Below are 22,295 nucleotides of genomic sequence, written 5' to 3' on the forward strand. Positions count from 1 at the left end.
GGATGGGACGTAGATGTAGTGTTACTTGGTGCAACAGCACTGCTCGTGCTGATAAGTGACGCAGTCCCAAACGGTGCTCTTCCTGCATGGACTCCACCACCCCAGCGGCGTCTTGATGTGAGTGAGCATATATTTTTAATCACAATTTATGTTCCTCCCTATTAGGCTAAAGTTAACCCTTGGGGGTCGACAAACACGCCGGCGCATTTTGCTGGATTTTTTCCACACAGCAGCAAAATAGACTTACAATACTCTGTCATTTATGGTCATACAGACTTTAGTTTAGAAATATGAAAAAATAAACTGTAAACTGTTTTTATGTGTCCGCTTACAATCGAAAAAAAAAAACATTGTGCTTTTGTAAAATAAAGAAAATAAACAGGGTGTGCTTTCTGCCTCTCTGTCTCCATGAACTTTTTTTTGGAACATGTCTCTAAACTTAAAACTCAGCGAATACTAGTCACACAGGCATAAGCAATATATCTTTATAAACATTTAAGTCTCTGCTATTAAATTATCTAATTCAAAATGAAAACAAACATTCTCTGTTTATGTAACCTGTTTGAAAAGATAGAGATGTCAGTCGTTCTCATGACAATTCATTATCTGCTAATGTGAACATGCCTACAGAGAGCGCGTGCTATTGAAACGCGGGTCTCAGGTGCCTACACCCCCGCTCAGCCCTGCCCTCGGTTCGTACCCTCTATCTCCACTTTTCCAGCATTTTTCAAATATTGCCAGTGGGTGGAGTCAGGCTCTGACCAGGGGTTTAGTTACCCTTTAAGATCGTTTCCTGGTTCTGACACTCGCCCGCCCTTGACCTATGTACAATTATTTATATTTGCTTATTTGTTGTTATGTTGCAGGGAGACACAGATAGATCCTCATTGGAAGTATCCCTGTCAAATACTGATGAGACCTGGAGTCCTCCCCAGAGCAGCTGCCATGAAGCAGAGGAAAAAGAAAAGGGATGGGAAGACCAAAAGGGATGGGAAGAGCTTACAGAGTGGAAGAAAAAACTGGAGCTGCTGAACTCAGCAGTGCAACAAGAGGAAGAACAGCAAGTAGACGTAGAAGGTCTACAGGGGGAAGACGGGCAGCAAGAGGGAGAAGAAACACAGCATCATCTGGACTGTGTGAAGAGGACAGATTGAGGGTGTCTAGGCTGCAAGAGGACAGGATGTTGATGACACAGGTGAGTAGGGACATACGTCAAGTATCCAAAATAGTTTCAGCGTCTGGCATTACATTTTGTAATGTGCAATTTCAGAATCTTATAGGAAATATGAACGTGGCTCAAGGACTCTTGCTTAGAGTTATGAATAGAGAACCAGGCCTCATCTTTGATGTCCTCCAACCACCTGCTCATCAAGAGGAACAACAATTACAGGATGTACCTTGATGGTGGTCTTGTACAAGATGCATTGAAATGCCATCTGATATTGAAAAGAAATGTTGTGGCATGACAGAGGGCACATGTGTAAGCATGTTGCCCCACATGTCGTTACACATATTGGATGAGCAGGTACTGCGCTTGCCACGCCGTTTAAGAAACGACATTTATGCCATTCATGACACACAGGAACCTGGGGATGACAACCGGGAATACCACTATGCTGCTTACAGAAATTTTGTCTTGTGGCAGTGTGGTTCACTTGGGGCGGGAATCCGAGTTGTCATCCCTTGCTGCTGTGTGCGCAGAGTACGTGAGAAATTCCCTGACCCAAATGGGCAGTACACTGGATTCATCGCTGCTGTGTTGTAGAAGCATGCTGCTTAGTCATGTTCTCCTATAAACGGGTATTTATGTTTAAAGGACTTGTTTATTTTTTTTTTAGTTGTTATTTATAATTATTTATTCAATGTTACATTGTAATTTTTATTTATATGTTGTCTTACCTGTTTGGTAAAAAATTGGTTTGCCACTCTTCAATTTAAAATGTTTTTATTACAAATATAAAGAATATGTTATTCTATACTGCCTTCTTCATAAGAACCTGTTTAGAAGAGTGATAGTGTAAATAAAACAACTGTTTTTTTTTTTTTTTTGTAAGGTTTATTTATAACAACAAATAAAATAAAAATTTGTGTGAAATGATTTACAATTTATTTACATATTTGATAACTTTTCTAAGGTGTCAGTTACAAACATTTTTAGGTATATGCATCAAGTTTCAGGATAAAATTAAACTACAAAAATAGTTTGGCTGACTCAGTTGAAGGTAGACTTCTGAACTTGGGGGTTCAGATTGCTGAGGTTTTAGCTCAGTGCTCGTCTCTTGACTCTGGTAGTGTAGAGCTTGCTCCTTTTTGAAAGAAAAAAAAGAAGAATTTAAATTAGAAGAAAAGTGCAATTTATAAATGAAGCATAACATTGTACTGATCAATAACACTAGTACATAAATAAATAACTTAGTTATATTTTAAATTTATATATAGATCCCAAGACAGACATCTTAGCTAAGATTTTTTTGCTGTACATACCTATGCCTCTACTGACATGTGACTCCAGAATGCTGTCAATGTCCTGGGGTCCTCAGGCCTTGGAACCCTATGTCCCCACATCAGCCTGGAGTCTTGTGCGCTTGCAGATCAGGAATGTAATTGTGTCTTTTGCCACCTTTAAGGCATAAACAGTCCATCTACCAGTTTTCTTCTGGAACTGTCTACAAAAGCTGTAATGAAAAATAATTTGGCTTTAGACAAAAAAAAATCACCCAGAAATATATGGATAATAAGACACATCCGAAAGACGAAATATCAAGTTCAACAGAAAGTTCTGAGTGATTGAAAATATATTTTTTAAATCTTACATCTTTTGGCCATTTTTGTTGAGCATCGGTGGTCGATCTCTATGGTGGTTATAATCCAGGGCTGCAAGGAGAGTTCTTGCCTCGTAGACCAGTGGTGAGAAGCTGAACCGCTTGCTGACGTACATCAACATGTGGTTGTGGAATGATTCCAGCTCACAGGTTGATCTGGAGAAACAAATTAGCCTATGTTCATATTTCGAGTAGTATTCAAAACATTGATCACAGTGATGACTACTGGTGACTAATTTCCATAAGTTACCTGAAAGGTAGATATCGGTGGACATTTCTGAGCCACCTCTTTTTTAGAACTATCGCTTCCAGTGCCTTGTGAGCTTTGGAACCACTCTCCAGCCATTGCTTGTCTTGGATTTCTGGCAGGCTACTGTGCAGGCAGTGACCAAGGTACCATTCGTGCTCATTTGTAACATGGTGAAGCACACTGCTCCATAGTTTCTAAAATACAAATCTTGTAATCAGACCATACAGTCAAAGAACAAATAAAGCCTAGATATTGTCGGTATTGTAATGTGTTTTATAATGATTATGCTGTGCACAAATAGAATCTTATCCTAAAACACTGAATCTCACTGCACATAGAAGCATTGTACTTGATGCATGTAAGTTTGCTACATGGAAATGTTGTTGTATTTAGTCACAGGAAGAGATGACTACTGGGAGATATATTACTTACAATGAACTGCTGGACCATGTCTGCCTTCTTACAACAGATCCAGAAGTGATTCACAATGTGCTTGACCCAGTGCAGCAGGATCTTTTGTCCAGATTGCTGTGCCTCCTAAGTATGCATATAAAAGATGTGGTTGAATACATTTTAGAATAAAAACATTTTCATAATAAATCTGCAAAAGATATAGGTTCAAGTATTTAATAAAAATGAAAAAAGAAGTAAACATACTGCAGTAATCATCTTGGCTAAATTCTTTGCTCAATGCCATATGTCCCATGAGTGCAGAACTCCAGTGTCCTTATATCGCCCAGTTGTTTGATCTTGTAATGCAAAACAAAACGGCTATTTCTACACATTTGCTGAATATCAAATTCAAATATATATTTTCCTTGTATATAATATGGCAAGTACTACCAACTTACTCATAATAGATGCGATTTGTGCGTGAGCATTGGTGCATATTTCTGAAATCCGCACTTCGCTAAGAAGCTTGTCCATTGTGGCTACAAAAGCCTCTTTCTCCATTATGACAGAATTACGACTGGTCTGCCTTTTATCGATAGTGACAACAGAGATGATTTCCTTAGAATCATTCCATTGCTGTGTACGAGCAATACTGGGCACAGTATCCGGGGCTATCCATTCGTCCATCTGCTGTGTAGTGCACAATAAATCAATAAATGAGATTTGATTTCATATTTCAGAAAAATGCACAACAATAAAAAAAAATTTAAAATAAGCAAGAGGCTAAAAAATTAAAGAAATGTAATAATTAAAAAATATTTTTTTTTCAATATTGCGCATAACACTTTTCAGCAGGTAGAATGACATGTAGGTATTGCATAGATTTTTTTAAATGCTATAGGACATACCTAAATGCCATAGGACATACCTACATACCTATGACCTATGCTCATAGGACATACCTAATACAACTACACCATCCTTACTCTTCATACGTTGAATTGCAGCACATCTTTTGTCCTCCCACATGTCCTTTATTGCTCCTAAGCAGTAAGTATCCTGGATATTTAAAAAAGTGTTCTTTCCTACAAAGCCCATGTTCATGTAATTTAACAGGTGTGACACTTTGTAGTAGTTATTTCCCGACAGCAGGATGTTGGTGGCATCATGAAGTCTCCTGCCTGCATTCCAAATTTCAGTGTAGGCTGCGAATTCCAAGTCCACACTTTGTGCCCATTTGAACATATCTATAAGATAAAATACACAAGAGTGATTGCAATGCATACAAACAGCGAATTTTCAAAAATTATCGGCATTGAATTAAAATGTATATGGATTACAATTAAAAACTACTTTTAAAATCTTCATTGGAATTGGAAACTGTGTATTCAGTTATACATCATTTATTATACACCATTGAAAATGTATCTTGAACACCTGCCAATTCAAATGATTACACTTGTGTGTGTAGGTTCACTAAGCTGAATAGAGACTTTGAGACTATGATATACATCTTTTTTTATAACGAAAACAACAATATGTTTTGCGTGACATGCACCTATACATTTTTTTTTTTTTACAAGTTCGTATGCTAATATACATAATTATTGTTTTTTATTTTTTTTATTTCCCATTGGATGACACTTGCTGTTCCTGTAGCTGTAGAAGTTTGACAAACTGTTTCAACTGCTTCATATACAATAGATGCCCGTTGTCCAATTATGTCCTCCTCACAAATGACTTTGTTGCTAGCATCAGATTTAAGGTCATGATCTTCATGTAGGGGTATCAATTACTTTAAGCTCCTCGATTTTTCTAAAGTCATTAGTTCCTTCACCTGTTCTGTAAATACATATATAAATATTTACAACATTGTATTATTAGCATGTACAAGAAAAATGATCGTCTTTTCTATACTTTCATTTTGTTAAGAAAAAGAAAACAAGTAATAAAAACTCGTGAGTGTTTTAGCGCAATTTTCTCACCTCATGGGATCACAACACTAAGAGATAGTAAATCTTTTCCTGGATTTTTTTTGTGCGTTCCCGAGATTAGACCTTCCTTAACATAATGCCAAAAACCCGAAGTCTCTAGGTGGTCTGGTTGAGGAGTAGATAGATGTGCAAGATTTTATCAAAGCCAAAACCGTTGATAATATAACAGTTACAGTAGGTCCATCAACTGATATTATTTTGTTTTAACTATATCTGTATTTTTCTAGCAAAAAACATGATTCATGCAGACAAACCTAAGACAGATAGAAGGGACATAGTCCTCATCAGAAGTGCTGTCCTCACTGTCTATTTCCCATGATGTATCATCTGGGTGTTTAAATTCAATTCTGCAAAATACATAATAGTAGTATTAGTAGTGGTAGAAGTAATACTAAAAATAATAACTACGTACAGTATACAGAGAATTACACAAACAGAAGTAGACATCAAACAGCATTTTGTAACAATGCATTACACCACTTACACTGTGTTCTGAAGATCATTAGCATCTTCGCTCACAGTAATGGTGGACTCATCATGGAAGCTGATCTTTGAAAAACTGCACCACACCAAAAAAAAAAAAAAAAAAAAATTAGGTTTGTAATGGCGGTATGCATAACACTTGATTGGTTATGCCACACTGCAATTTGTGGCTTGTGGTGCTCGCCTATATGATAAAATCATTTTTATCAACATCTTTGTATAATAACACATGTAATAGTCACCTTTCATGTAATAGCTGTTCATCGCTTTCTGCCATAGAAAGGTGTTCGACTCCAGGCTCCAGAAAACACTGATCTCTGTAAAGCATATTTGATCAAATTTATCCAATGTAAATATATTCATAAACTGATAAATTATATAAAACAAATTTGCCAATGCCTACCTATCTGATGGTGAGTCACTGGACGAAGCTATGGTGGAGAGGGTTAGAAGAGGCATTCCAGGTCTCTTGCAAGGAGTTGACGTGGCTGGTCCTCCTTTTTGGTAACTTAATAAAAAATAAACCATTTTTTTTTTACATTTGACACATCATTTGATGTCGTGAAAAGTATTTCACCAAAGATACAGTTTGACAAAATTACAGCCAACAGTTCATAACATGCCTAGAAGTATTCGCAGTGAATATGACCTCACGATTTTTCACATCATATGCATTCTAACAATAAGACTAACACCGTCTTCTGTATTCAATTTTTATGTCAGTAAAGGAGTCAAAACAATTACTCACCTGTCAATTAAAACACATGCAAGATCGGCGTCTCTTTCTAGATGAAGTTTGTCACGAAGTTCTCTCCATTTATGAAATGCCACACCGATGTTTATCCTGGTTTTATTTCTCTACAACTACAAGTTCCGCATTTGTCCAGGACTCCACGCAGTACGAGCGGAAACCGAGGGTAACGCGGATTTGATGCCATTGACTGGCGACTCCCAGCTCACCCCTGCTCTAACGCCCCGTTTCCTTGGTTGAAATCGCAATTTTCTCACGATTTAAAAATAGTTGGAAACATTTGGGATATTGTAAGTAATCAACTTAACAAATATATAATACTGGCCTTGTGATTTTGTGATATTTTACTGCAAAAATCTTACATATTGTACCTTTAACATCTTGTCTTCTGGTTCTGACACTCACTCACCCTTGACCTTGTTCCTAATGTGTAGACCTTGGTCTAATGTTTTCTTTAGACTGCCTTCTGGTTGTACCTCTGCCTGTTTTATTTTATATAATATTTATTATATTTATATAAAATAAATTATATATAATATTTATTTATAATATTTATTGTTTCCTGTTATTTTACTGATTTGATGTGATGCTACTAACGCAATATGAAGAAACTTATGAGCATCATATGATACAATGTCAGGCAAGACGGTTCCAGCAGAGAGTGCATGCTCTTAACTGATAAAGTTCAAATATTATTAAAAACGAGTGAACAGTCAGTAATAAAATGAGAAAAATGAAAACCGAAAAAAACTGATAAACATCCAACTGTTCTCTTATGACATAACTGAGAGAATACTTGCCGTTATTTAGATGAGTTTTTTTAAACATAGTTTTGTGTGCATGTGTCCATTCAAGGCCAAGGAAACGCAAAAGACGACACAATTAGGTGTTCGAGCATGTTACGCCCTTATAAGGGAGCAACAATGAAGGAGGAGGAAAACGTTTACGGCGGTTACAATACTCTTTTTATTTACACATTCTTCATAACAAAGACTGTCTCTCAAGTTCTCGCAATACGCCACAACGCCGATCAACATCTCGGTCCTGGCCAGGGATCGATGTGACAGAATGGAACGCTCCATGAGGACGCCAAACAGGAAGCTTTTATTGACAGGCACACCTGTGCACCGGTGCACCCAATCCACCTGATTACCTCAGCTCCGCAGCGCACCTGTAGGAGGAGCAAAACACACCCAGACACGGCAAAGACGCACCTCTATCTGAAACGCACCTCTCTCTCTCTCTGCGTGCGCACAAATAACGTGCGAGTCTCGATTTTCACTTTTTCTTCTGCGTTTAAAGGGTTAGTTCACCCAAAAATTTTAATTCTTTCAGTAATTACTCACCCTCATGTTATTCCAATCCCGTAAGACTTTCGCTCGTCTTCGGAACAAAAACTAAGATATTGAGCTGTCTCACTCCTCCATAGGCTTCTAAGCAATTGAAACTAGAAAGCTAGTAAAGACAGTTTAAAATAGTCCAAGTGACTACAGTGGCTCAACCTTAAGTTTATCAAGTGACGAGAATACTTTTTGTGCGCAAAAACAAAACAAAAATAATCTCTTCTCTTCCATGTCATTCTCCTAAGCTATTGACGTAGTGTAACAGCGCTGCGCTTCTGGGTTGTACGTCAGAACGTAGGCTCACTATTGGCCGATGCTGGTCATGTGAAGAAAATTAATAGTTGAATAAAATAGTTTTGTTTTTTGTTTTTTTTCGCACAAAAAGTATTATCGTCGCTTGATAAACCTAAGTTGAGCCACTGTAGTCACATGGACTTTTTTAACGATGTCTTTACTAACTTTTCTGGGCTGGCAGATATCAATTACCTTGCAGCCTATGAAGGAGTGAGCCAGCTCTCAGATTTCATCAAAAATATCTTAATTTGTGTTCCGAAGATTAACAAAAGTCTTATGGGGTTGGAAAAATATGAGGGTGAGTAATTACTGACAGAATTTTCATTTTTGGGTGAACTAACCCTTTAAAATTGTTTAAATGTTTAAAAGACAAAACATGTCTGGCAAGACAAAACATGTCCAAAGTATAAACTTTCACTCTATGATGGTTAAATTTAGCAGTTAATCCGCGAACCATGTGGCAACTGGTCCGTACGAATCAACTGCAATCCGTTGCACCCCTAATGTAAGGGCATTTCATGACCCCAAATTACATTCAAATTAAAAATCAAAAAAGGCACAGTGCTTTCTGCAATTGGGTCAGGTCATGTTCACACCTTAAACCAGAGGTCTCCAACACGTCGCTCGTGAGCTACCAGTAGCTCGTGGCCTGATTGGAGGTCGCTCGCCAAGGGCCGTTCACATATCGCGTCTTTTGCACGCTCGAGTTCTTTATTTCAAATAATTGAAGTGACGCGCAATTTTTTTCCAGGCGCAGCGAGATGAAAAAATCTCAACGAATGCCGCAAACGCACCGCAGGTCATGTGACAAGAACCAACCAATCAGATTCACCCTTTCCGTAGTCAACATGAAGGATGGGGAATGGGGATGCACCCAAACACTACGGGTGTTTTTCCAAATACAAATAAATCTTGTAGCAGAGCTACAGCAAGCGTTTTTCGGTGGTGGAAATCCATTAGCTACTAAAACTTCTTTGTCATTGTGGAGAGCGCAGTGCACAGTTGCATAGCAACGACAGACGCCACAGGAAAATCGGACCGAATTTTACTATTAATAATAAAAGATAAGCTAAAGTGCATTGTAAATGTCAGTAACGTTAATTTATCTTTTTAGACTCATTCTTTTTATAAAAATGATTTAAAGGCTGAAATATGTGAGGTTTATCTTTTTATAAAAGCTTTTTTGGTCAAAACTTTATTCTGCTGTATTCACACCTGCCCAAAAGATCTGCACCAAGGGAATCGAACCAAACAAGGCAGGTGTGAATGCACCCTTAAGTAGAATATCCCAGATTCAGGTTTACGAACACTGACTTCATGCAGGACTCTTTTTTTTTAGGGACAATGTCTCTTCAAATCACACTTGGATGAACAATGTGTCTGACCACATCTCCAACAACAACCATGATCGAGGATCAATTTTCTGTTAGCATCTACATCAAACTGTTTGAATTTTGGACTCAGACTCAGGTGATGGGCTTGATTACCATAGAAGGGTAGGGGGTCTACTTGTTTGCTATACGAAGGTGAGATCATTCTACTGTGGGGGTTACAACTTTACTAGAGGAAGGTGGCCGCAGGAATAGAGAATAGAGATCCGGGAGGTCTCTCTTCTCTTACTTGAAACTTTGTTGCCCCCTTTGACTGAAATCTAAAATCTAAAATCTGCTTCCTTCTCCAGCCATTTTGCAAAATCCACCAAATTATAAGAAACATTCAGATTAACAGTTCGAGCATGTCTAGCAAAACTGGAAACATGATGTGCTGGAAGTTTACTTAAAAGCTGGTGAACATGAGAGGTACATGCCAATTCTTTCGCCCCTTCATCCTGACTCCATGATTGAAGCATGCCGACTAGAGCCTGGACTGGATCCTTGTGGTCTAATCTGAACTGGAGGTGTCAAAGGAACTTGACTAATTGATGATGATAACGCCATTGGAAAGACATGACCTGGATAAACAAATGGACCATATGGTGGATATAATGCAGGAGTAGAAAAGGGCACTGAATAATTTGGAAACATTTATGGGGAAAATGCATTGCCCTGCATTTATAATATGGTTTATTGAAGACAACAATTTGTTCTTATTTTATTTATTTTATTTGACAGCAGTCCTTTTTCCTCCTGAACACAGCACATACCAAATCCGTGACCCTAAAACCAAATCGACTGACTAATTTATGCAATCAATTACGTTGACATGTCGTTGCATTTCTACATCAGACCAATTAAAGAGAGATTCTCACTAGCAAAAAGAGTACAACCATTTTTATAGAATAGGAGCATGGCAAAGGTGACATGATGTGGCAGTTTTTTACCACCGCGGTTGTAATAGACTGCGGGGGTAAAATAATAATGGTAACCTAAAATATATAAGAAAGTAAAATATTATTTACAAAAACATTTATTTTATATTTAGTAAAATGCGAATTGTTAGACAGAAAGAGATGTTGAGAAGAGAGATATGTATAAAAAGAATGACTGAAAATGAGGTGGAGAGAGGGAAATAGAAAGCAAGGAAAAAAGAGAGATGGAGCAATTCATTGTTGTAAAAATCTTTATCTCTTCATTGTGAGAGATATTAGAAGAGGAAAGAGAGAGAGAAAAAGTGTGTGAGAGAGAAACAAAGAAAATTATAAAGAGAAAGAGGAAAATAATAAAGGATAAATAAATAAATTGAAGATGTTAAATGAATAATGATGTACTGAAGAATGGCCAGAGAGTAAATAAATTAATGATTATTAATTAATAGTAAAAGACTGAATACAAATAATAACAATAAAAAAGAATTGTGATGTAACAGTAATGGCAACAATGGTGTGGCAAAAAAAGAAGGAAAAAAAGCATATGGTACCTTTAATTCTACATGAAGATAGAGAGAATAGAAGCTTAGATGAGATCATTCAAAGAGTTTCACACGTACACATAAACAGGGGAAATAAGAAAAAAAACAGATAATAATAATAATAAAAAAAGCATATTATTATAATATTCAAAAAACTATTTTGAAAATGTTTCACTGCAGATATGTACACTTATTTGTACATAATAAGAGTATGTATTCAATAGGGGCATTAATTCACAAGTCAGGGTAATGTAATATTTTAAAAAGAACAATGGAGCCATACAGTTGTTTGAATTCAGATATGTGTTTGAATATGACTATCCATTTTTCATTATTAATTTAGTCTCTTAATAATTTTTGCCATTGTGTAACAGAGATTCTGTTTTTATTTTTCCAGTTTAAAATTGTTGATTAACTAAAGATTAGGGGTTGCGTAATCTGGCGTGGGTTTTATTTGTGAATGGTCACCTAAGAGACATAATAATAGAGTTGCAGGGTTTTTGTAGTTTAAATAAACATAGTTTAGCAGTAACATCTTTCCGAAATGGAGTAATTGATGGACCGGACTAGGGCTGTCACGATGTTAGATTTTTCACACCACGGTTATTGTGGCCAAAAGAATTCACGATATCGATATATCGCGATATCTATAGAATAGGGGGGAGGGGGGGGGGGGGGGGGTAGTTATCAGTCAAATTAATTTTTACTTTGTTTATATAGTTTTTCTTTTTTACCCAACAAACATAAGGATACTGATAAACACAAGGCACATGCATTTTTACTTCTTGCGTACTCAATCTATGGCAAATTTTTGTGAAGGAAGACAAGCATTTGAAGTTTATCTTGTTTCAAACTGAAGCCAAACACTGTCTGAAGGTTTCCTGAAGAACTAAAAAGCTCTTAAATCTGTTGTTGCACCAGCGCCAATAAAGTCATGATGCAGATAGCAGATTTGAATAAAAAAAACAAGTGCAAATACAAGTCAAGTCAAGTCAAGTCAAGTTTATTTATATAGCGCTTTTCACAACATAGGTTGTATCAAAGCAGCTTCACAGTAATAAAACAATACATCAATGTTTGTTTCTAGTGGAACGTCCACGTTTGGTAATGCTGATCAATAGTATCGTTGATTGATTAATTAAATTAAATATTCCCAAATATCCCCAACAAATACAAAAATAAGATGAGTAAAGAAAACGGGGTTCTTAATTTTAATAGGCCTAATCACCCTTTATTAAATATATGAACACAGAAACCCCCTGTTAACAGTTAATGTCACGTTTCCCATTCCATGATGACTAGTAAAATAATAGCCGCGTCGCGTCTATGACAACTCGAGGTATTGCACACCGGACACGCACTTTCTCAGTTGGCCACCAGCAATATCATTATGTTTAAGGACATTATGGAATTGAGATAATGTCTGTACTATGTTATGATTATACTGTACAAGTAAATACAATAGTTGCTGAGTCTGTGATCTGAACACTTTTTTTCTGCGCTCTGTGTCGCGGCAGGATTTTGAACAAGGTCCTGAGCCGTTGCTGGGCGCCGCGGACAGACGCCGAATAGAACCGCGCTGTGCTTCTCGTCCGGTGTGTGTACACTCATACAGAATGTGTTCGAATTTTAAAGACGTGAAGCTGCGCTTCTAGTCCGGTGTGCGACCACCTCTAATGTGCTGTTTTCTTTGAAGCCGAAGAACTCTGTTGTTAATACCGGCGAGCTCAGCTTACTTTTTTCGGGTGTGGACAGAGTGTTTCACTCTAGCTGCGCGGGCGCGGACGAGCGCTGCGTCTAGAAAACGCCAATATCGCCAATACCGGTATATTGTATTGCTCTAAATTAACACGATGTCGATATTTCATGCTTTGAATATCACGATTATCGTCAATACCGGTATATTGCGACACCCCTAGACCGGACCAAAGTGCAGGAAGATAATCATCTGGAATATTGAGTGTGCAGTGAAGTGAATACATTTGTCAGAATCTGCCGTACCCATTTTAGAAATTTTATATTGTTTTAAATGTATTCTATATAAAATATATTTTGGTATTTTAGGGTTTCTACTCCAACTAAATGTGCTGATACAAACTTGTCTCCAAAAATATATATCTGTGTTTATGTTTAGGTCCTTTTCCAATTTCTTAACTGGAATTTAGAATATTGTATCTGTAGATATTAATAAGGTATATAGTTTAGTCAATAATTATTTTGAGCTACTAATGGTTTCCAGTTTTCGATGGAATTTTTGATTTGTAAATAAAAAAAAAAAAAAAAACAACCTGATGGCAAATAGGCTTTCCAACTAATGTAAATCAATATTTACATAGTATAATAGTAGTACATTTATCTCTGACACACGTGTCCCGCATTGTCCTGCAAAATCACATCCACTGTCCTGAAACAGAAAAATAACCAGGTGTGCACCCTAATTCAAGAGCAAGTTGACTGACCGTCTGCTGCCGTAGTTAGGCACATGTAAGAATATCTATATCTGCAATAGACTTAAGCAGATGATTTTGCTAAACTAACACAATACAACAAGAGGGCGTCAGCTAACATAACATAAAAAGTTACCATAGTAAAATTAAAAACATTAAAAAAGTACCATAGCTCAGTCCTGTAATATTAAGTTAATACATTTAAAAAGCTAAAAACCACATTCTCACCTGTGAAAGGTTATCCCATTTCTTATGGAATTTAAATCTTGGCAGTTTCACAACAAAGCTATTTTTTTGTAGGCTGGTCATTTGTGACGGGAACCCCGCAAGTGTGACTTTGTACCTTTTTGTACAAAATAAAACCATTTCAAAACTTTTCCTGGTTAATGTTTAACTATTGTGATAAACAGTGGAATTTTCCACATTTTATGTAAAATTGACAAAATTATCCACAAATAATGCTTTTTTTTTTTTCACTCAAAAACTGAGGTACATAAGCTCAGATAAACAAGGCATACAATCGATCAGTTCCAAAAATAAATACAAAACCTGTCATTATTGAAAGAAAACAAGCTTCACAAAAAGATTGAATCTAATATTTGGTGAAAACGGAGCGTAAGGAGAGATTTATAAGCAATTGTTTGACCGGGAACATCACAAGTGTTATAGGGTTTTCAACACAGCCAAAAGGGTTAACAGGATTGATAATTTATTTTCTTAAATGTGGATTTCGTAAAAATGGAATCTTCTCCCCTGTTCTGGCCAGCTCTGTCAGTAAATTTGGTCATGTTTACCAAAGGATTACAGCTCACACTCCAACATTCAACGCATCCACCCACTGAGAGCACCACTATAAAGGCCCGATGTAGTCCCTACTTCAGTGCCTTTTCAGCTAACCTGGACAGCTCATCATGACAGCGCTGTTTCTTTCCCTGTGTGTATGCTTGGCTCTAGCTCTGAGCAATGCCGCTCCAGCGTAAGTATCTGATACAATATCACATTCTATCTAGAAAAGACTGCAAATAGATCCAAAACAGCCTTTAGTTTTCTAAAGATCCTCAAATGCATTGGAACAAATAAGTATTAGTTTAATCACAGCACTCTGGCTTACATATAGTAAAACACTTGTATATACTTAGCTTTCTGCAGAATAAATGTGATTAGTAAAAGCTATTTTAGGACAAATTTGACCAGTATATTTCCATCAACCTCTGTTCGCTTGTAAGCTTAAATTTGGGCCATCGTTGTTTGTGCTGTTGCAGAACAATCAATAACACAGATACTGACTGATTAAAGTCCACATCAGCATTTGTATTTATGTGGCTGCCTTCCAGAAATACCTTAATATTTCATCAGTAGGCAGCAGTTTGCTAAAACATGCACTTTAGATACAAATTGTCCTTGCTTAATTCATGTTAGTTTTATGGCTTATACACTCATACAGCCTATAGTTATAGCTTAAAAGCTTAAATCTCTGAAACGGCTTTCTTTATTTCAGGCACCATGATGTCATGATGAAAGGTAAGCATAAAAATCTATCGTATTTTCACACTGGAGGCTTTTACTATTAATATATTATTATACTGATGTTATGTTAAGGGTTAAATGTGTTATGTTTGATTACAGATTGGATGTGCAATGGCAGTATACTTAAGGTCCTTGCACACTGTGTCTGAAAATTTCGTATGCGTTTCTTTGTATTTGTCATCCCAGAAATTCACCATGCACAGAAACCTTGGACATTGAGTTCCATGCGAATTAATTATATTAGTTTTTAAAAAAAATCACAAAACAATACAAAATGGAGTCCTCATGCAGTGAAGATGATTTTCTCGTCCTCTCTCTTCTGAAAAAGAAGGAAACAAAATTGGGTCCATTCAATCCTGAGATTGCGTAAAGAGGAAGGAGAGTTCCAACTCTTCATCAAGGTTCCCTTGTATGGTGGCTCTGAATTGTCAAAACACCTCTCAAAATGCTTGCTATGGATGCGAAAAACGTGGAAAATGTTTGGACGTTCCCGATCCGAATTTTTTTATGATGGATGAAAGTTTTGGAGGCAGTGTGGAAGACCTTAAAGGTCCTTGCACACTGAGTCAGAAATTCTCGTCCGAATTTTTTACATGTTAAAAAAATAAATACTCAGACTCGGTGTGCAAGGACTACTGCATGCTCTAGATGTCATGAATGATAAATTCATGTAATCATATCATCATAGATGCCCCTGAGGAACATCCTAAAGGGGAGGAGCACCATGATGCCAAACCTGACCGGTGTAAAGGCATTGAGTTTGATGCCATTACTCCCGATGAAAAAGGAAACACTTTCTTTTTCAAAGGTCTACTTTGATCATTCATCTTTTATTATTCCACACCATGTATTAGAAATGTCCTTATATGGCCATGCCAGGTCGAGTTAAATTTAATATAGCTTTCTTGATTTTAATTATTCATATTTAGGTGACCATTTATGGAAAGGTTTCTTTGGATCAGCTCAGCTCTCAAGCAGCATCTTCAAAGAACTGGACGACTATCATCACCTGGGTCATGTTGATGCAGCCTTCCGCATGCACCATCAAGATAATGCCAGTGTTCATGACCACATCTACTTTTTTCTGGTGCTTTTTATGAGTTACATCTAGTACATCACCAGCTGTCTCATGAATGTTTCCATACAGAAAGTACCTTTATCAAAACAATTTGAAATCAACTTTAATTGTTCTTTGCACAGCTAGGAACTATTCAAATATTTGTGTTCACACTGTGCAAACCCAAGCATACGTCTATAATATAACAACCATAGACATGCAGTTTGATGCTGATGAGTATTTTCTATTTTTCTATTAAGAATGACAAAGTCTTTAGCTTTTACAACCACACCCTTGAGAAAGGCTACCCTGTGGAGATACAGCAGGAGTTTCCTGGTATCCCCAGCCACTTAGATGCTGCTGTTGAGTGTCACAAAGGAGAATGCATTACTGATTCAGTGCTGTTCTTCAAAGGTTATTGAATCACATATGCTCTACATACATATCAACAATTACAATTTAATTATTTAAATATTGGGTGGCTTTATAAAGCTATTATATACTCAGAATACACCTATTATGGGTATACCTTAGTGTTGTGTGCACAGATTTTGTTTGTTCACTTTATTTTGATAGTGCCTTTAACACATTCTGTTCACTATAAGTAACGTTACACCTACATGTCTTCTAACTGGTAGGGTTAGGGTTAGAATAAGTTGATATGTAATTGCAAAGTTACCAATATCAGTATAATGTCTGTTGGAGGACCATCATAAAGAGTTAAATCATAAAGAGCCGATATTAAGCAAAAAGTCTAACTAATACTCTAATGAAAGTTAGTTGGCATGTAGTTGAAAAGTTATTTATAGTCACCAAAATGTTCAAAAGGGACAATCAAAATAAAGTGTTTCCGAATTTGGTGCCTTGCTTAGAGTATAGAGTGTGATTTGCACATTAATATATAACACAATAAACCTCTGCAGGAAACGAAACTTACAGCTATGACATCAAGACGAAGACAGTTAAGAAGAAGATGTGGACTCACTTGCCAAACTGCACATCTGCCTTTCGCTGGTTAGAGCACTATTACTGTTTCCATGGTTACAACTTCACTAGATTCCATCCTGTTTCTGGGGAGGTGACAGGAACATATCCTAAGGATGCCCGAAACTACTTCATGAGGTGCGGTGAAGGATTTGGTGAGTCAATTAGTTCTGTTTTCTGCTTTTCTGTTAGTATATCTCTATTATATCTCATTTTGCCTTGAATTTTTGACTTGATGTCTAGTTGAAATCGTTCCTTAGGTCATGGAGGTGGTGCAAAAACGCTACGCTGCAGTGAGGTCAAGCTGCATGCTATCACCACAGATGATAAAGGGAGATCCTATGCATTCCATGGTAAATACACTATTATTGCAATCTGTTTTCTTCTTTTAATATGTGAAACTTCTACTTAACAATTCTCACTATGAACTGGTTCCTTATTAGCATGCATATTACTAGTATATTGGCTGTTTATTAGTACTTATAAAGCACATATTAATGGCTTATTCTGCATGACCAAATTCTACATTGCCTAATCCTACCCAATACCTAAACTTAACAACTACCTTACTAACTATTAAAAAGCAGTAATTGAGTTTACTGAGGCAAAAGTTGTAGTTAATAGTTAGAATAAAACCATAATCTAAAGTTTGAGCACAATATAACTATACTATACTTACAGATGCAATGTACTTGCGTTTGGACACACACCGAGATGGCAGTCACCATTTCCCTATTTCAAGGTTATGGAAGGAAATCTCTGGTGGAGTGGATGCTGTTTTTTCTTATGGTGATAATATGTACATCATCCAGGTAAAATAAAACTTAAGAGAACCTAAGGTTTAAATAGATTTCCATTGCTATTATTTTAGCCTGACATTTCAAAGCCTTTTCTTTCATTTTTACAATTTTAAAGATGCAGTGTTCAGCATGTGGTGACAGATTATTTTGTTTTGCGCAAATAGGGTGGTCAAGTCTATATCTACAAGTCGGCAGTCCATTATACTCTCATAGAGGGCTACCCTAAACCTCTGAAGGAAGAACTAGGGATCGATGGTCCTGTGGATGCAGCATTTTTGTGTCCAAAACAGCACACTGTACACTTTATACAAGGTAGGAATAATATGTAATTTTCATCAGATTATTCATCACCATTTACCTATACAGTATTTAGATGTTGTGAGGACAAGATGAGCGAAGGATGTAATACTAATAAGCATTTAAATTGAATGTCCTCTTCACTTCCTAGAGAGTGATTCCTAACTAGATCTTTACTGTCATGCAATAATGCTGTAACATTCTCAGAGATGAGACAGAGGATCCAAATGCAATTAAATAATTAAATAACAAAACAAGGAGAAAACAAAGAAACCACGGAAACAGAACTATGTATCTCTAAATGGTAATGAAATTGACAAGACCATACAATAAATACAGGAAACAATTGCTTGCATACAAAAAGGGTAATTGACTAACAAGACATTCCTGGAAACAATCAAGGATTAACAAGGGAGAAATAGGAACAAGAAACAAACTAAAATTTTTGAAACAACAGCAAACACAGGCAGAATATGACGTGGAGGTGGCAAAACACTATATAGGCAGGGAACACAGGGAACTCAAAGAAGGTCTCTGTGGAGTGACAGAACAGGCAGGGACAGCCTTAGTGGACTTTTAGTTTGCTTCTAGTTCCTGTTCTTGAAGCCTTTTCACATTTCCGGGGGTACTCAGAAGCAGAAGTTGTCATTTTTGGGTAAACGTATATAGTGGTGAATTGGAGACAACAAAATATCAATATCAGAATATCCCATATTAAAAGAAAAATCCATGACAGCAATTCCATTACTTTTTTAAAACAGGGAAAAATATGGAGATTAATTACAGCAGTCAGAAAAGAGAATGATGAGAAACTTAGCAAGACTTCCTCAGCTGTGTATTAGAAATACTCAAGGTAATATAAGGTAATATAACACAAAGTATAGCGTTATAAAAGTAAATTAATTGAAAATATGAAAAACGTAACTAAATTTGTGATGGTGATAACTGGAAACATGTCATCACAGTAAAAAGGGTCCATTGTGTGCACCTGTGTCTTGTTAGACAATTACCCTTGAGTGTATATAAGCCCTTGTGTTTTCAATGTTCCTTGTCAGGTCTTGTCCATTCGTGGTTGTCTCTTTGGTGAGCATGGCTCTGTTTTCCTTGTGTTTCCCATTTCCTTGCTCCTGGTATTTTTGTCATTAAAAAATATTAAATTATTGCATTTGGTTCTCTTTCAAATATACGTATGATATCTTACTATGGGAAACGCCTCAGGCGTGACCAAACCTGGAAGCACCAATTACACCACGTCTGTCAGCTGACAGGCCAATCACCACAGTGATGTGAGAGGCCCGCCTCCCTAATATATATCACAGCTAGTGGTCCCTACTTCATTCTCGCTCTTCCCTGTGAAGATCCTATCTGGAAGCTATCCTCAGCAAATCCTCATATGGGTGGCTGCTAAACTAAGAGGATTTGGAGGAGGATGAAGAGAATACCATGAGAAATAAAACTTGAGGGTTACAGGTTTGCCTTCAAGGGTGATTGAGACTATTCTGAATGCGAGAGTGGCTTCAACACACACTGCATATGATCGGAAATGGAATGTTTTTGAGCAGTGGTGCGCACACAGACACATTGTCTTTTTCCTCTGTTCAGTTGCAGATGTGTTGTTTTCTGCAGGAACTGTTGGATAAGGGCAGAACCTTTTCAACAGTTAAGGTTTATCTTGCCACAATTTATGTGTGTCATCTGGGGATTGACAAGAAAACCACAGGTCAACATCTACTCATATGTAGGTTGGTGCGCTGCATTTGAACAGGGTTTCAAAGTTACTGATTGCGCCATGAGATCTGTCTGTGGTCCTTAATGCACTCCCCTTCTCAGGTCCCCTTTTGACACTTCCACACTTCCCTTCTTGTAGTTGTAAGGAGAAGAGATATGCTGAGAATGAATTGGTCTGTCAACTGACAGACACGGGGCATATAGTGCTTCCAGGATTGCTCACACTCGAGGCATTTCCCATAGTGAGATACCTCACATATGTTATCAAAGAACTGTGTTTATGTAAGTAAGTGTCTCGGAGTTCCCAACATGACAATTGTTTGATTTTTCTCCTCAGGTCAAAAGATGTATGAAGTTGATCTTGCGGCCACACCCCGAGTTGTTAAAAAGGAGATGCCTATTCCCTTCCCTAAAATTGATGCCGGCTTCTGTGATGCTGATGGTGTGAAGGTGTTTATTGGACCAGAATACTATTCATATGGAAGCCCAATGATTCTAGCTCTGGGCAAAATCAAACCTCAACCACAAAAGATCTCTCCAAAAACATTTGGCTGTGTAGAATAAAGACTAGGCAAGGCAACAGCTTCTGATAAGTCATTTTTATAAGCTAATAATTTAGCTGCATCTATTATTGTGCTAATAAAAATGACACTTGTCTGGCATATCTTTGAATCTTCATTGTCCACTCAGGGTGTTAGTATGGTAAAAAAAATTGTATCCTTTCATATTTGTTGCAAATTAGCTTAAAATCAACAAATCTGTTCATCCACCGAACCGACAGTACGATCTTCTTATCAACTCTCAAGAAAGTCTTCTTCTTGTCATGAAGAAAAACTTTTCTGTTCTATTAGATTACTAACTAAAGTACTCAACAGTATAAAAGCTTGTTGCTAAAAATCAAAAACATTCATCAAAATCAAAACATTAAGTGACTGATCGGTGAGGAGCAACAGAGACAATCAAGCGTATAATGGTGTTTAATAAATGAAACTACAAATACATATGACTACACTTAAACAAGGAATACATAAAAACAGAATAACGAAAAGTAAAGAAAGAGAGATAGATAAATATCTGTGGAAAATATCACAAACAGTTAACCTTTGAGAGCCAGCATAGAATCAAATCACCTTAGGGGCAAACAATCTTAACAATCGTAATATTGATAGAAATCCAATTCAATTCACATTTATTTGTATAGCGCTTTTCACAATACACATAATTTCAAAGCAGCTTTACAGAAAGTGCATGAGTCCATATTACAATTTAGAGTGATCTGTTATCAGAGGCAACTGTCTGTTATGTATTTCAGAAATGAACATATAAAAAAAAAAATCACAGTTAGCTAAAAGTGTATTAATTTAAACAATGTAAGTTAATGCAAGATACAATGAGCTCATTGAAGTAATGAATACTTGTTTGTTAACAGATGATTACGACATTTAGAAAATATAGCATTGGTGCATGTTGATTCAGAGTTTGCATCATCTGAAGTCTTCGCAGGAGTTGGCACTGTCTCTTCACAGGTGTTGGGCATCTGAAGTCTTCATAATAGGCTGGATCCAAACTGGAGCTGACATACACTCTAGTTACCTCAGGATGGGCATCCCGAGATAAAACAGAGAAGCAAATGGAAAATAATTAATGTAGCTGCTGTTAATGTAATGTTTACGTAAACATTACATTAAGTAAAGATAATCATGTACATTTGATCTGCTATAACTGTATAAAGTTAGGAGATGCATTATATGAATGTTAGGCTAAAGCAGTGGTTCTCAAACTTTTTTGGTCGCGCCCCCCTTTAAACCTTTAGAAAAATATATATTAGGGCTGGGAATCGATTAAAAAAATAACTAATTAATCACAATTAATTACATTTCCCCCAAACTTGTAATCATCAATATTTATAAGAATCATCATACAATATTTATCGTAGAATCACTAATTAAATTAAACCAATTGGGGGGGGGGGTCCAATTCCACACAAATTGGACAGAAAATAGCCCTATATTAAAATATTAAACATCAATATATCAATATATTATTCTTCATTCAGTTCTATACAACATACTCAGATTTAACAGATTTATTTTTTGACTAATTATCAAAATAAAGTATAGTCATACAAAGCTATTATTACCAGAGCATGTGATCAGAGCAGGTCATTTCATACCAGCTCAGCAATTTCAGAAATTTCACGTTATTTGAGCAGACTTTGCTTTTCCAGTGCGTGATCGGTACATGATTGGAACGTTTGGGCCGTTAAGAACCGAGCAGA

General features: G+C 36.7%; 3 protein-coding genes across 6 annotated transcripts in view; 2 read left to right on the forward strand and 1 right to left on the reverse strand.

Annotated features, from left to right (window-relative positions):
* Positions 1-22,295, forward strand: part of LOC307157335 (uncharacterized protein) — a 625,157-nt gene that overhangs the window by 504,104 nt on the left and 98,758 nt on the right. The window lies entirely within an intron of this gene.
* LOC307157414 (uncharacterized protein) lies at positions 2,050-7,169 on the reverse strand. 4 transcript variants are annotated; one of them, XM_079869345.1, is made up of 14 exons: positions 6,346-7,169; positions 6,185-6,259; positions 5,944-6,018; positions 5,714-5,806; positions 5,451-5,564; positions 5,114-5,307; positions 4,428-4,712; positions 3,924-4,155; positions 3,730-3,821; positions 3,505-3,609; positions 3,073-3,266; positions 2,814-2,978; positions 2,485-2,675; positions 2,050-2,306 (listed from the first exon to the last, which is right to left on the reverse strand). In XM_079869345.1, exons 9-13 carry the CDS (start codon positions 3,739-3,741, stop codon positions 2,552-2,554), a joined length of 600 nt encoding a protein of 199 aa, XP_079725471.1. In that variant the 5' UTR covers positions 3,742-3,821; positions 3,924-4,155; positions 4,428-4,712; positions 5,114-5,307; positions 5,451-5,564; positions 5,714-5,806; positions 5,944-6,018; positions 6,185-6,259; positions 6,346-7,169; the 3' UTR covers positions 2,050-2,306; positions 2,485-2,551. The 4 variants fall into 4 exon arrangements, with proteins under 4 accessions (XP_079725471.1, XP_079725473.1, XP_079725472.1 ...); XM_079869347.1 differs by having other exon boundaries at positions 4,452-4,712; positions 6,346-7,104; XM_079869346.1 differs by lacking the exon at positions 5,114-5,307 and having other exon boundaries at positions 6,346-7,164.
* On the forward strand, positions 14,433-20,679 carry hpxb (hemopexin b). The gene is made up of 10 exons (XM_079869256.1): positions 14,433-14,600; positions 15,123-15,145; positions 15,840-15,959; positions 16,081-16,238; positions 16,469-16,622; positions 17,132-17,347; positions 17,453-17,545; positions 17,874-18,004; positions 18,157-18,304; positions 20,355-20,679. The coding sequence occupies exons 1-10, from the start codon at positions 14,536-14,538 to the stop codon at positions 20,579-20,581; spliced, it is 1,335 nt and encodes a 444-aa protein (XP_079725382.1). The 5' UTR covers positions 14,433-14,535; the 3' UTR covers positions 20,582-20,679.

This window comes from Squalius cephalus, assembly GCF_949319135.1.
Source record: "Squalius cephalus genome assembly, chromosome: 4".
Lineage (NCBI taxonomy): Eukaryota > Metazoa > Chordata > Actinopteri > Cypriniformes > Leuciscidae > Squalius > Squalius cephalus.

Excerpts from the sequence above, each read along its gene's own strand:
- LOC307157414 (XM_079869345.1), bottom strand. Across the intron at positions 2,979-3,072 it reads CACCGATATCTACCTTTCAG|ATCAACCTGTGAGCTGGAAT; the intron begins GTAACTTATGGA and ends TTGTTTCTCCAG. Across the intron at positions 2,676-2,813 it reads AACAAAAATGGCCAAAAGAT|CTTTTGTAGACAGTTCCAGA; the intron begins GTAAGATTTAAA and ends TTTTCATTACAG.
- hpxb (XM_079869256.1), top strand. The coding sequence starts at position 14,536 with ATGACAGCGCTGTTTCTTTCCCTGTGTGTATGCTTGGCTCTAGCTCTG. Across the intron at positions 16,623-17,131 it reads TTCAGTGCTGTTCTTCAAAG|GAAACGAAACTTACAGCTAT; the intron begins GTTATTGAATCA and ends AAACCTCTGCAG. Across the intron at positions 17,546-17,873 it reads GAGATCCTATGCATTCCATG|ATGCAATGTACTTGCGTTTG; the intron begins GTAAATACACTA and ends CTATACTTACAG.